We start from the raw sequence: 11,683 nt of genomic DNA, 5'->3' as shown, positions 1-11,683 counted from the left end.
TTAAGGGAAGGTATGCATAGTTTTTTTCCACATCCTTTGTCCTGCATAGTTTACATTTTTGTTCCTCAAGCTATAGATCAAGGGATTCAGCATGGGGATAATGAAGGTGTAAAATATATGCACCACTTTATCAGTGTCAAAGGAATGATTGGGCTTAGGTTCCACATACATAAATATTAAAGTCCCATAAGACTCCGTGCCCACTGTCAGGTGGGACCCACCGGTGCAAAAAGGCTTGTGCCTGCCCTCAGCTGAGTCCGTCCTGACCGTGTGTAGCAGACTCAACAGGTAAGATGCGAGAACTATCAAAAGGACTAAAATCAAATTAAAAACGGAGAAAATCAAGGTGCCGGGGTGGCTCAGTCGCTTAGGCATCAACTCTTGATTTCACGGTCCAAGGTATCTCGCCGTCATGATCTCACAGTTCATGGGATCAAGCCCTGCAACAGGTTGTTCACACAGAGCCTGCTTGGGATTCTCTCTCTCCCTCTTTCCCTTTCTCCGCCCCTCCCTTGCTTGCTCTTTCTCTGAAAATAATTAAGTAGACATTTAAAAAAAATAAATAAGAACTGACAAAATCAAAATCATCAACTCAATCATGCCTATTTGAGCAGAGGAAAGATAACAAGAAAGGACTGTCACAGTAGAAATGATTGATGATACTATAGTCGCAAAAGGATAAACTAAAAATGTTTATAGTAAATAGAAGAGAAACAAATGTGCTGTAGAGATAGGGGATGGCCACCAGGACCTGACACACCCTTTGTGACATGAGGACTGGATAGGGCAGAGGGTTACAGATGGCCACATGGCCATGTAGCTACCATAGGGTGTAGCCAATAGAATGAAAAGTTCACTAACAATGAGGATAATGTAGAAAGCTACCGGTGTGGTGCACAAATAATCAGAGATTGTGTTTGCTTCCATGATAAAACTTATTAACACTTTTGGTCCTAAAATTGTTGAATACCTCAGATCAATGAGAGCCAAGTGTTTGAGGAAGAAGTACATGAGTGTTTACAGCCTAGAGTCCATCTTTGTGAGGATGATCATACCCGATTGCCCATCACTGAGACTGGGTAGATGAGGAAGAGCCCAAACAATGGAGGCTGCGGCTCAGGATGGTTTGTGATTCCCATGAGAATGAATTTGTTCAGCACTGTTTGTGTTTTTTTAAATGTTTTTATTACTTATTAATTTTGAGAGACAGAGAGAAACAAAATTTGAATGGGGGAGATGCAGAGAGAGACGGAGACACAGAATCCTAAGCAGGCTCCAGGCTCTGAGCTGTCAGCACAGAGCCCGACCTGGGGCTCGAACTCGCAGACGGGGAGATCATGACCTGAGCCAAAATCGAGAGTCAGACACTTAACCGACTGAGCCACCCAGGCACCCCAATGTTTTTTTAATCTAGGTTTATCGGAAAACCTATTCCGAATAGATAATCTGCATAATAAACAGCTTCCTTGTTATATCATCCGTGTGTTAGTGTTGTAGCATAGAAAAACTAATATAAATAAGATAAATCCAAATTTCAAATTCAGGATATCTTAAAATAAACCCCCAACCCACAACAAAACATATATAATAATTTATATTGTTATAAAGACACACACAGAGAGAGAGAGAGAGAGAGAGAGAGAGGAAGAAAGTAAGGAAGAATGAAAGATTGGGCCAGAGATAGAGATAGATCAGTGTTTCAGCAGTATTACACTGGGATATTTGTCTTCCAAAGAACAGTTGACACTGTTTTGAAGTGTTTTGGTTGTCATAACTTGAGGAGGAATGCTACTGGCATATTATGGGCAGCGTCCAGTGATGCTGCTAATAATCCTACTATATTAGGGCTGTCTCCTACCTGACAAAGAATTAAACAACTCAAAATGCCAATGGGGCCAAGGCTGAAAAACTGCATAGACAGATAGATAGATGGATAGATGATAGGTAGATAGATGATTAAGTGGATAGATAGATAGATAGATAGATAAAGGCATCAAACATTTTAAAAAATGGTAAAAACCATAGATGTATAGGTGGTTATCAAATTTTTCTGTTTGTTGTTTATACAATGATGATTACATAATTACATTTACCAAATTACATTCACATGATATAATATATTAGTTATGTACAAAAAATTTAAAACCTAAGTGCCAATCATCCATGGAAACATCTAAAACCACTGTTGTAAAGCATAGTTCTGTTAGACCCTTATGCCTACACGTGGTACAGGATGAAACAATTAATACACTTGACTGACATATGACAGAAGTATGTAAGTAGGAAACTTTAACAAATCATAGTAGAGATTATTTGACTTTATTTAGAGAATTATCCCAAGAAATATACATAAGTAGATGGGGTCTCTGCTATACTTAAAATGGTGGTCTATGCAAAGGAATACTTTGAGCAAATGATATAAATTATCTTATTCCCTGTTTCCATATCAGCAAAATCATTTTTTTTGCAAGACTGCTGGGAAAGACAAATGAAATGAGAATTGGTTCAATGTGTTTATGGTACCTGGAAATAGCTTTCAAATATCATATACATAGTGGGGTTTTTCGTGTGTTTTTTTTCAGAGGCGATAGTATGTTGTCTGAAACAGATTATCTCTAAATATGCACATATAAATACTTTTTGTGCAGCTTCTTTTCAGGGTTATGATGATGAATAGTTTGTTATCAAGTCAAGTAGTATGTTATCCAGCTAATTGTCCCCAGTCCCCTCACCCTGTCACATCCCAACTCCATGACTAAGATTGGACCATCACTGTGCTGTTCTTTTGGATAAGTTGTTTCTACTTTACATACAATATGTAATAAAAATTTACCTAAAACCAAAACATTTCCTCCCCCCCCACGTGCATTTTCATTACAACTGACATACACCAAGTTGTTTGTAACACATCAGACATATATTGATTGTAGGAATCTAGGAAAAATATGAGGAGATTGAGAAAACTGGGAGAAAGTGAGGTTACTGGAATTTGTTTTATATAATAAAATTGTATAAAAATTCCCTTTGGATAAAGGGATCATTTTTTTTTAAAGAAAAAAATGTGTCTTATGCTTACTATATTATTCAACAGACTACTGTCAAGGTAAATGATGCAGACAAGCTTATAGATAGATAGATGTATATATAGATACAGGTTTATAGATTCTGGAATGATATTTTAAGTTTTTCTTCACATTAAGGCCACAAAGAACTACATACTATGAGAATAGCCTATAACATGCACAAGCATAAGTATAATGAAATAAAAATATATATAAATACCCCTAATAAACTACTAATTAAAAACATCAGAATAAACTGAGGATGGCAGGCTAAAGTAAAAGAATAAATGGTTTAAAAAAATTATCATTGCAGAATTCTATAGAAGAAGGAAGAAATCAGGAAGGGAAAGAAGGAGGAGGAAAATAAGGTATGTTGGAATTATATTGAAACTATAGATCAATCTAAAGATATTGGACGTTGTTACAATAGTAAATCTTCTATTCCATGGACATATTTGGGTTAAACTTTCATTGATTATTCCATGTTAAATTTTTATACATATTATTAATGATGACTCATATATTTGTATTGGATTTTAATAAATTAGGGATTTATTTTGTTTTATAAACGTTATCGCTCCTTCAATTTTATTTTCTAATTGTTATGGGTGGGATGTAGAAATAAAGTTGATTTTTCTAAATTTGTTTTGTATCCAGCAAATTTACTAAATTCACTGATTATTTTTAATAAATTATTTATAGATTTTTTCTATGTAGTTAATCATAACATTTACCCCCAAAAAAGTTTTTAATGACAGTATGTGGTTTCCTATCTTTATACTTTTTATTTTCTATTATGGTGAACCAGCTACCAATGTCCAATACATATTGAATGTACATGATGAGTCCGGGTCTCTTAGTCTTAGGGTCAATTTCAGAAGGTAAGTGTTCAATGTTTCCGTTTTACAAGTTTTCTGTATGTTTTAAATGCAATAATATGTGTCCATGATTATAATACTATAGAAGTATTTTCGCTAACTTCAATACCTCTGTGTTCAATCTATTTATTCCCCCATATGTAAGATTTTTATAGATATCATTTATAACACTGATTTCTTCTATTCTACTCAGCTTGTCAGTTTATTACAAGTTGCTGTTGAATTTTATCAGAAACCTATTTGTTTTCTTTTAACTAATAAGAATGTTGATTTATGGATTTAAGTAATGGGCTTTCACGTGTGAAATCAGCCTTGCATTCTTGCCTACATGCAGTACTCCTCAACTGCATCAAACATTCTAAACCAAAATGGGTCACTTCTATAAAGTGCCAAATGAGTACAGTTCAATCTCATTTATATTTGCATATGCCAGTGTGATTTTGGGAGAGCCTAGTGTCTTTCACCTGATATTATGTCCATTCATTGTTCACCTCCCTGGCTTTCTTTGCTTATTCCAACTCATGGAGATATTTTCCTTTTGTTCAAGAAACGTTGTGGTTTTGGGGCACCTGGGTGGCTCAGTCTGTTAAACAGCTGACTCCTTATTTCAGCTCAGGTCATAATCTCATGGTTCTGCTGGTGAGAAGAAGCCCTGTGTCCACCTCTGCACTAACAGCAGGGAGCCTGCTTGGGATCCTCTCTCTCTGCCCCTCTCCAACTCGTGCACGTGGGTTCACTGTCTATCTCTTTCTTTCAAAAGAAATAAATAAACATTAAAAAATAGTCTAGTTTTGTTAAAGGAATTTATACCCATCATTAAATTCTTCTTCTTGGGTATTACCCTGGTTATTAAAGCTTTTGCATTTCCATATACATTTTGATATTAACTTAAATATTTAAATACCGACTGTGATTGGATTGTTACTGTGTTACATCTATAGGATAATTTAGGGAGAACTGATCTCATCACAGCATTTACTTCTTCCAACCAAACGACATGACATACTCCGACATCTATGTTTCCTTTAATAACTCAGTAATGTCTTTGTAGTTTCTGACAACAAATCATGCAAATTGCTTATAGATTTTTCCTTGGATACAGATTTTCTTTTCAGGTGTAATTAATAGTATAAAATTTCATTTTTACAAGTCTTTTGCTAGTTTCTAGCAAAAAAATTGATCTCTTATATGGAGACCTTATATATACCAACCTTGCAAAATTTAGTTGTTATTTTTAATGTTTCACCTTGAAGTTCTTTTGAATTCGTATTGTACACAATTACGCAACTTAAAAAAAAACAGTGCTTTTATTTATACTTTGTTAAGCATGCACATGTTCACAAATCATAATTTAACAGAAATCTGCCCATCCCTTCAAGCAATAGTACAGGTTGCAGAATGTTAATTATAGTATACATTGGATAACACATCATTTATTGTTAGCATATCTTACTGTGAATTTTAAATAAAACACAGGCATACTTCTTTTATTCTGCTTCACTTGATTATACTTAGCATTATATATTTGTTATGTGTGTGTGTGTATGGGTCTGTGTATGTTTTAAACAAATTGGAAGCTCAATTCTTCAGTGGAAGAAGTAATTTCAGATGTGGGAGAAACAGCAAGAGAACTAGAATCAGAAGTGGAGCCTAAAGATGTGAATGAATGGCTTAAATATCATGATAAAACTTTAATGGATGAAGAATTGCTTCTTATGCACGAACCAAGAAAGTGATTTCTTCACATGGAATCTACTCCTGGTGAAGATGTTGTGAGGTTGTTGAACTGGCAACAGTGGATTTAGAATATTACATATACATGGGTGATAGAGCAGCAACAGGGTTCGAGAAGATTGACTCCATTTTGAAAAGAAGTTCCACTGTGGGTAAGTTCTATCAAACAGCATCACATGCTATAGAGAAATTATTCATGAAAGGAAGAGTTAATAAATGCAACAAACTTCATCGTTGATTTATTTTAAGAAATTACCACAGTTGGGCACCTAGGTAGCTTAGTTGGTTGGGCGTCCAACCTCAGCTCAGGTCATGATCTTTCTGTCCAGAGTTCGAGCCCTGCGTCAGGCTCTGTGCTGACAGCTCAGAGCCTGGAGCCTGTTTTGGATTCTGTGTCTCCCTCTTTCCCTCTCAATTTGCCTCTCCATGCTTGTGCTCTGTCTCTCTCTCTCTTTCAAAAATAAATAAACATTTAACATTTTTTTAATAAAAAAAAACAGAAAATACCACAGTCACCCTAACCTTCGGAAACCACCACCCTGACCACTAAGCAGCCATCAAGATGGAAGCAAGACCCTCTGTGAGCTAAATATTATGACTCTGAATGCTCAGATGACAGCATTTTTAAGCAATGCAGTGTTGTTTTAATTAAAATATACACATTGTATGATTACCTCTAATGCTAAAGAACACTTAACAGACTATAATACAGGGTCAACATAACTTTTATACGTATTGGACAACCAAAAATTCATTTAATTTGGTTTATTGTGAAATTTGCTTCATTGTGGTGGACTGGAACCAAACCCATAATATCTCTGAGGTATGCTTATGTTTGCACACTTTCTCCAAGTTCTTCGTAGGGCATTTTTCACCTCTTTGTTCCTCAAGCTGTAGATCATTGGATTCAGCATGGGTATAACCAACGTGTAAAATAAGGCGGCCATATTATCAGTATCAAAGGAATGAGTAGATTTCGGCTGCACATACATAAAGAATAGAGTGCCATAGAATAAGGCAATCACTGCCAGATGGGATCCACAGGTGGAGAAAGCCTTGTGCCTGCCTTCTGCAGAGTTCATCCTGAAGATGGCAACAGAGATTAGAATGTAGGACACCAGGACTGTGAGAAGAGATGACACCAAATTAAAAGCAGAAAAGATCAGAATTATCAATCTAATTTCATCGGTGCCTGAACAGAGTAAAGCTATCAATGGTAGACTGTCCCAGTGGAAATGCCTGATGACATTACAGTCACCAAATGATGAAAGGAACATTTTCATGATGGTCAGCAAAGACAAAGAGACACTATAGAGGTAAGGTATTGCCTCCGGCACCTGACATAATCTTTGTGACATAACAGCTGTGTAGAGCAGAGGGTTACAAATGGCCACATAGCAGTCACAGGCCATTGTCTGCAGAGTGAAAATTTCACTAATGATAAAAATATTGAAAAAAGTGAGTTGGGTGGCACACCCATTAAAGGAGATTGTATGTTGATCTACAGCAAAATTTACCAGCCTTTTGGGTCCCACAGCTGTTGAATAACCAAGATCAGTGAAATCCAGGTGTCTGAGGAAGAAGTACATGGGTGTTTGTAGCCTAGAGTCTATCTTGGTGGGGATGATCAAACCCAGGTTATTCACTACTGCGATCACATAAGCAGTGAGGAGTAGTCCAAATAATGGAGTCTGTAGCTCATAGAGTTTTGAGTTCTCTTGAAAAGAAATTATAAAAACCCAGTAGCCAACTTATGTTGCACTATAAAATGTGTTTATATTGAAATCACTGTTTACAACTTAAATATGTGTACTTTTTTTTTGGTAACTAATACATATTTGTATTAGGAAAAGTTGGTTATTTGAGGTTGGAATAGAAATTGGTTACGATTTTCCCTTAGAAATTTATGGAGTTTTAAACTATTACTTCCTTGGCACTTAGCAGACATTAGCTTTTCAGGAGAAAATGAAAACCCTCAAATAGAGACAATTGTAATTCTTATTTACATGAATTTGAAAGACTGGTATGGTTTATTTAGGAATCTCTTCAATGTATCCTTCACATCCTTGTTCCTTAGGCTGTAAATGAGGGGATTCAGCATGGGTATCACCAGGGTGTAGAAGACAGAGGCCATTTTATCAGTATCCAATGAGTGGTTGCTCCTTGGTTGCAAATACATGAAGAGAAGGGTCCCGTAGAACACAGTGACAGCCATCATGTGGGAGGCACAGGTGGAAAAGGCTTTTTGTCGACCCTCTGAGGAACGTATCCTCAAAATGGCAAAGATGATGTTGAAGTAGGATATTAGAACAATTATCATAGAGAAAAGCAAATTGATCCCTGCAGAGGTAAACACTACTGTTTCTGGAATATGGGTATTGGAACAGGACAATGTCAACAAGGGGACATTATCACAGTAAAAATGGTTGATTACATTAGAAGAGCAGTATGACACAGAGAACACACAGGAGGTGACAGTCAGTGCTGTGGTCAGACTGTAGAGGTATGTGAGGGATACCAGCAGCAGACAGATCTGTGGAGATACCATCACCATGTAGAGCAGGGGGTAGCAAATAGCCACATAGCGGTCATAGGCCATTACAGCTAGCATGAAAGTCTCAGCCACAATAAAGACTAAGAACCCACCCAGTTGGGCTGCACATCCATAGTAGGATATGGTCTTCTTTGAAACCAAGAAGTTAACCAGCATTTTCGGGGCAATGACAGTAGAATCACCAAGATTGATGATAGCCAAGTGCTTGAGGAAGAAGTACATGGGGGTTTGAAGCTGAGAGTCAACACTGGTGAGGGTGATGATGCCCAGGTTCCCTGCCACGGTCAACCCATAGATCACCAGGAAAACAAAGAAGAGTGGAATCTGGAGCTCTGGGCGGTCTGAGACTCCCATGAGAATGAACTCGGTCACCGGAGTGAGATTCCCTGAGGCCATGTATTCGGTGGCTTTCATCTTTTAATGGATAAAATGGAAGTGGATTAATAGATGGTAAAATTTATTGTAAACTATTTCATTTAAATTAGATCATTTTTGTTAGTAATCAAAAGTGTTAAATTTTAATTGTATTTCTCACAATGTTTGAACAAAATTCAAAAATACAAACTCTCCAGTAACCAATTTCAGATTGTTAAAACTGTTGTACCAGGCTATTCATTTTTTCCCATTCCATGTTAGATATAATTTAATTTAGCTAAGTATACATTAATCTACTATATCATGTGTATGAATATTTATATGCATATTTAAACATTAATTATCATATTGCATGCATATAAATATTTAAACATGCACACACATGCCTTTTTGTATGTTTTCAATGATAAAAGATAGGTACATAGAAGAAGTTAGGCATCTGGGTGGCTCAGTCGGTTAAGTGTCCAATTCCTGATTTCGACTCAAGTCATGACCTTACCGTGTGTGAGATCGAGTCCCGCATGGAGCTTTGCGCTGATAGCCCAGAGCCTGCTTGGGATTCTCTCGCTCTCTCTACCTCCCTCCCTTTCTCTCTGTCTCAAAGTACATAAATACACAAACAAAAAAAGTTGATGAGCCGGGATCACTTTCAGTGACTTTCAGTTATTTTTTCCTTAGCTGCCACTGGCTTTCTTTTCAGCCCATTCCTGATCATCATTCTTGGGAATGTCAATATTTCTGTGGGAAAAATTTTGAGTCTGCTGGGATTTTCCTTATCAGTTTCTATCACACCACGCTGCACCTCACCAACGCACTGCACCTCAGTAGCGTTCCTTCTTGGTGTCATTCAGAAACTGATTTTTGAACTTAATCACATTTTCTTTCTTCTGCCAAATGAACTAGTCCTTTCTATCACTCTAACTACTATCTGCTCAGACGCTTCTCTAATATATTGTGTTCTGACTGCCATTTCTTTTTTTCTAGCTTATACCACTTTCCTCTGAATTTTTTAAAACCTGTTTTGACGTCTTAAAATATTACTTATAGATTTTATTTGCTCAACGTTTATCACTTTGTTTTACCTGTACAGAGAAATGTGTGGAGAGGTGTGTTAACATTATTCAATATGTCGTATGCTCTGAGCCCAGGGCTATGCTACCCATTTCAAAATAGCGATCTCATTATTCTGCAGGAGTGTCCTACCAGATGGATGTAATTAATTCTATGTCTGATGAGATACTTGAAGCTCAATGAGATTAAGTCATGCAAAGAGTCTGTGTAGAATGTTGATTAATGCTGTGGTTTTAGAGTTTTGCTTTACGTGTTTTGTTTGCTTTTTTGGTTACTTCATTGGTTGGATATTACCCCACCAATTACTAGTTGTGTGATTTTTATCAAGTGTTTATATGCTTGTGTTGTGTGAAACTATGGGATAATACACAAACATGAGATAGTACAGAGCCTGATAACAAAGAATGCAAAGAATTGGTACCACATTTATTGTTACTAGTATGTTTTGAACAATTTTCTTTCTTTTCTTTTCTTTTCTTTTCTTTTCTTTTCTTTTTTCTTTTCTTTTCTTTTCTTTTCTTTCCTTTTCCTTTCCTTCCCTTCCCTTCCCTTTCTTTCTTTCTTTCTTCTTTCTTTTTTTTTTTCTTTTTTAGAGAGCATGATCAGGACAGGGACACTGAGAGGGAGAGAGAGAATCCCAAGCAGGCTGTATGCCATCAGTACACTGCCTGATGCAGAATTCAAAATCATGAACCTTGAGATCATGACCTCAGTCGAAATCAAGAGTTAGATGTCCAACCAACTGAGCCACCCAGGAATCCCTGTTTTGAACAAGTTTCTGATGTGGATGCGTGTTTGAATCCCAGTAACTCATTCACCCTCACTGAGGAGTTCATAGTTGAAATAGGATTAGGAATAGCAAATGAATTATAATCTTGCATATCCAAACAACTGGGACATGTGCTATCTAGCTAATTATTTAACAAACAAATCAGGTTGCGTTCTCCCACAAACTGATTCTCTTTTAATACTGTGGTGTTAATTTTATCATATATCAAATATATGTCCGATGAGCTTATCCAACTCTGTTGCACTGGATATCCCATATCTCTTTTCTCCTACCATTGAATTCAAAAAGAAATTCACAGGTAAGTTTATGATTTAAAAAATCATTGTAGCAGGGCTCACTTTAGAAAAAGTCATTTTCTGAATAAAGCATTTCAGTTAATGTTTCAGTCTGAGATGTAATATACTCAATAAATATATCCTTATTTCACAAAAGTAAAAAAAAAAATCAACAACAGGAATTACAGATTGGGTACTATGAACCTGTGCAGTCAGCTTTTGAAAAGGATTTATTTGCATATACCTTTACCTATTAATTTTATTTTCTACTGAAATATTAACTAATGGCAAAGCTAGGGTTGCTTTTTATTTTGGTAAGTACATGCCACAATAATACATACAGTTCTTTTCAAGTATGTTTCTGAAAAGAGATATTTTATAGTTTTATCCAAACAATAAATTCTCAGGGAAAAAATAAAGCTTTCAAAATATACTTGATGTTCATCACTTTATGGTAAAATTGGTCTGAGAAACATTATTCCATATTAGTTTTTAAATAGCTACTGAAGTGATTTCGGAATATATTCCATTGTTTTCTCACTATAGAAATTTGTCTTAAAATTATTTAAACATGGACCATGTTAGGGATACACCATGTCTTCTTATGAGCTCTCAGGGCTCAGTAACAACATCGGTAACAACATCAGTAACCCCTGTTGACATTAGGGAATCTTTCCTTCACGGGGTTTGTCACCCTGGGAGATGTGAAAATCATGAAGGGGACAAACTTGTGTTTCTTGATGCTAAGCAATGTAGGAGGTCTTTCTCAGAGGGGAAAAAAAAATTATCTTTCAAAGACACTTAAGAAGTTTCCTAAGTGGTGTAGAGTTCCTTCTAGTACATTAATTCTACCAGTTGTAAGGCAGAAAGCACTCCTCTGTCACCTAAGGTGAAATACAGTCCTCATAATGACTACTGTTTATTCTGTACAAATGCTCACACGG

The 11,683-nt window shown here is 36.3% G+C and overlaps 2 protein-coding genes and 1 pseudogene across 2 annotated transcripts; all 3 read right to left on the bottom strand.

The window, feature by feature from the left end:
• Positions 1-4,954, bottom strand: LOC122484341 (annotated as a pseudogene).
• Positions 4,955-6,456: 1,502 nt separating this feature from the next.
• LOC122484340 (olfactory receptor 8K3-like) lies at positions 6,457-7,622 on the bottom strand. The gene is made up of 2 exons (XM_043582300.1): positions 7,601-7,622; positions 6,457-7,391 (listed from the first exon to the last, which is right to left on the bottom strand). Exons 1-2 carry the CDS (start codon positions 7,620-7,622, stop codon positions 6,457-6,459), a joined length of 957 nt encoding a protein of 318 aa, XP_043438235.1.
• A 54-nt stretch (positions 7,623-7,676) lies between these two features.
• LOC122482776 (olfactory receptor 8J2-like) lies at positions 7,677-8,624 on the bottom strand. Its single transcript, XM_043579072.1, has one exon. The coding sequence runs from the start codon at positions 8,622-8,624 to the stop codon at positions 7,677-7,679; it is 948 nt and encodes a 315-aa protein (XP_043435007.1).
• Positions 8,625-11,683: the final 3,059 nt, after the last annotated feature.

Source organism: Prionailurus bengalensis, chromosome D1, assembly GCF_016509475.1.
Source record: "Prionailurus bengalensis isolate Pbe53 chromosome D1, Fcat_Pben_1.1_paternal_pri, whole genome shotgun sequence".
NCBI lineage: Eukaryota > Metazoa > Chordata > Mammalia > Carnivora > Felidae > Prionailurus > Prionailurus bengalensis.
The sequence above is the reverse complement of the archived record's forward strand: the minus strand, read 5'-3'. Positions and strand labels throughout refer to the sequence as shown.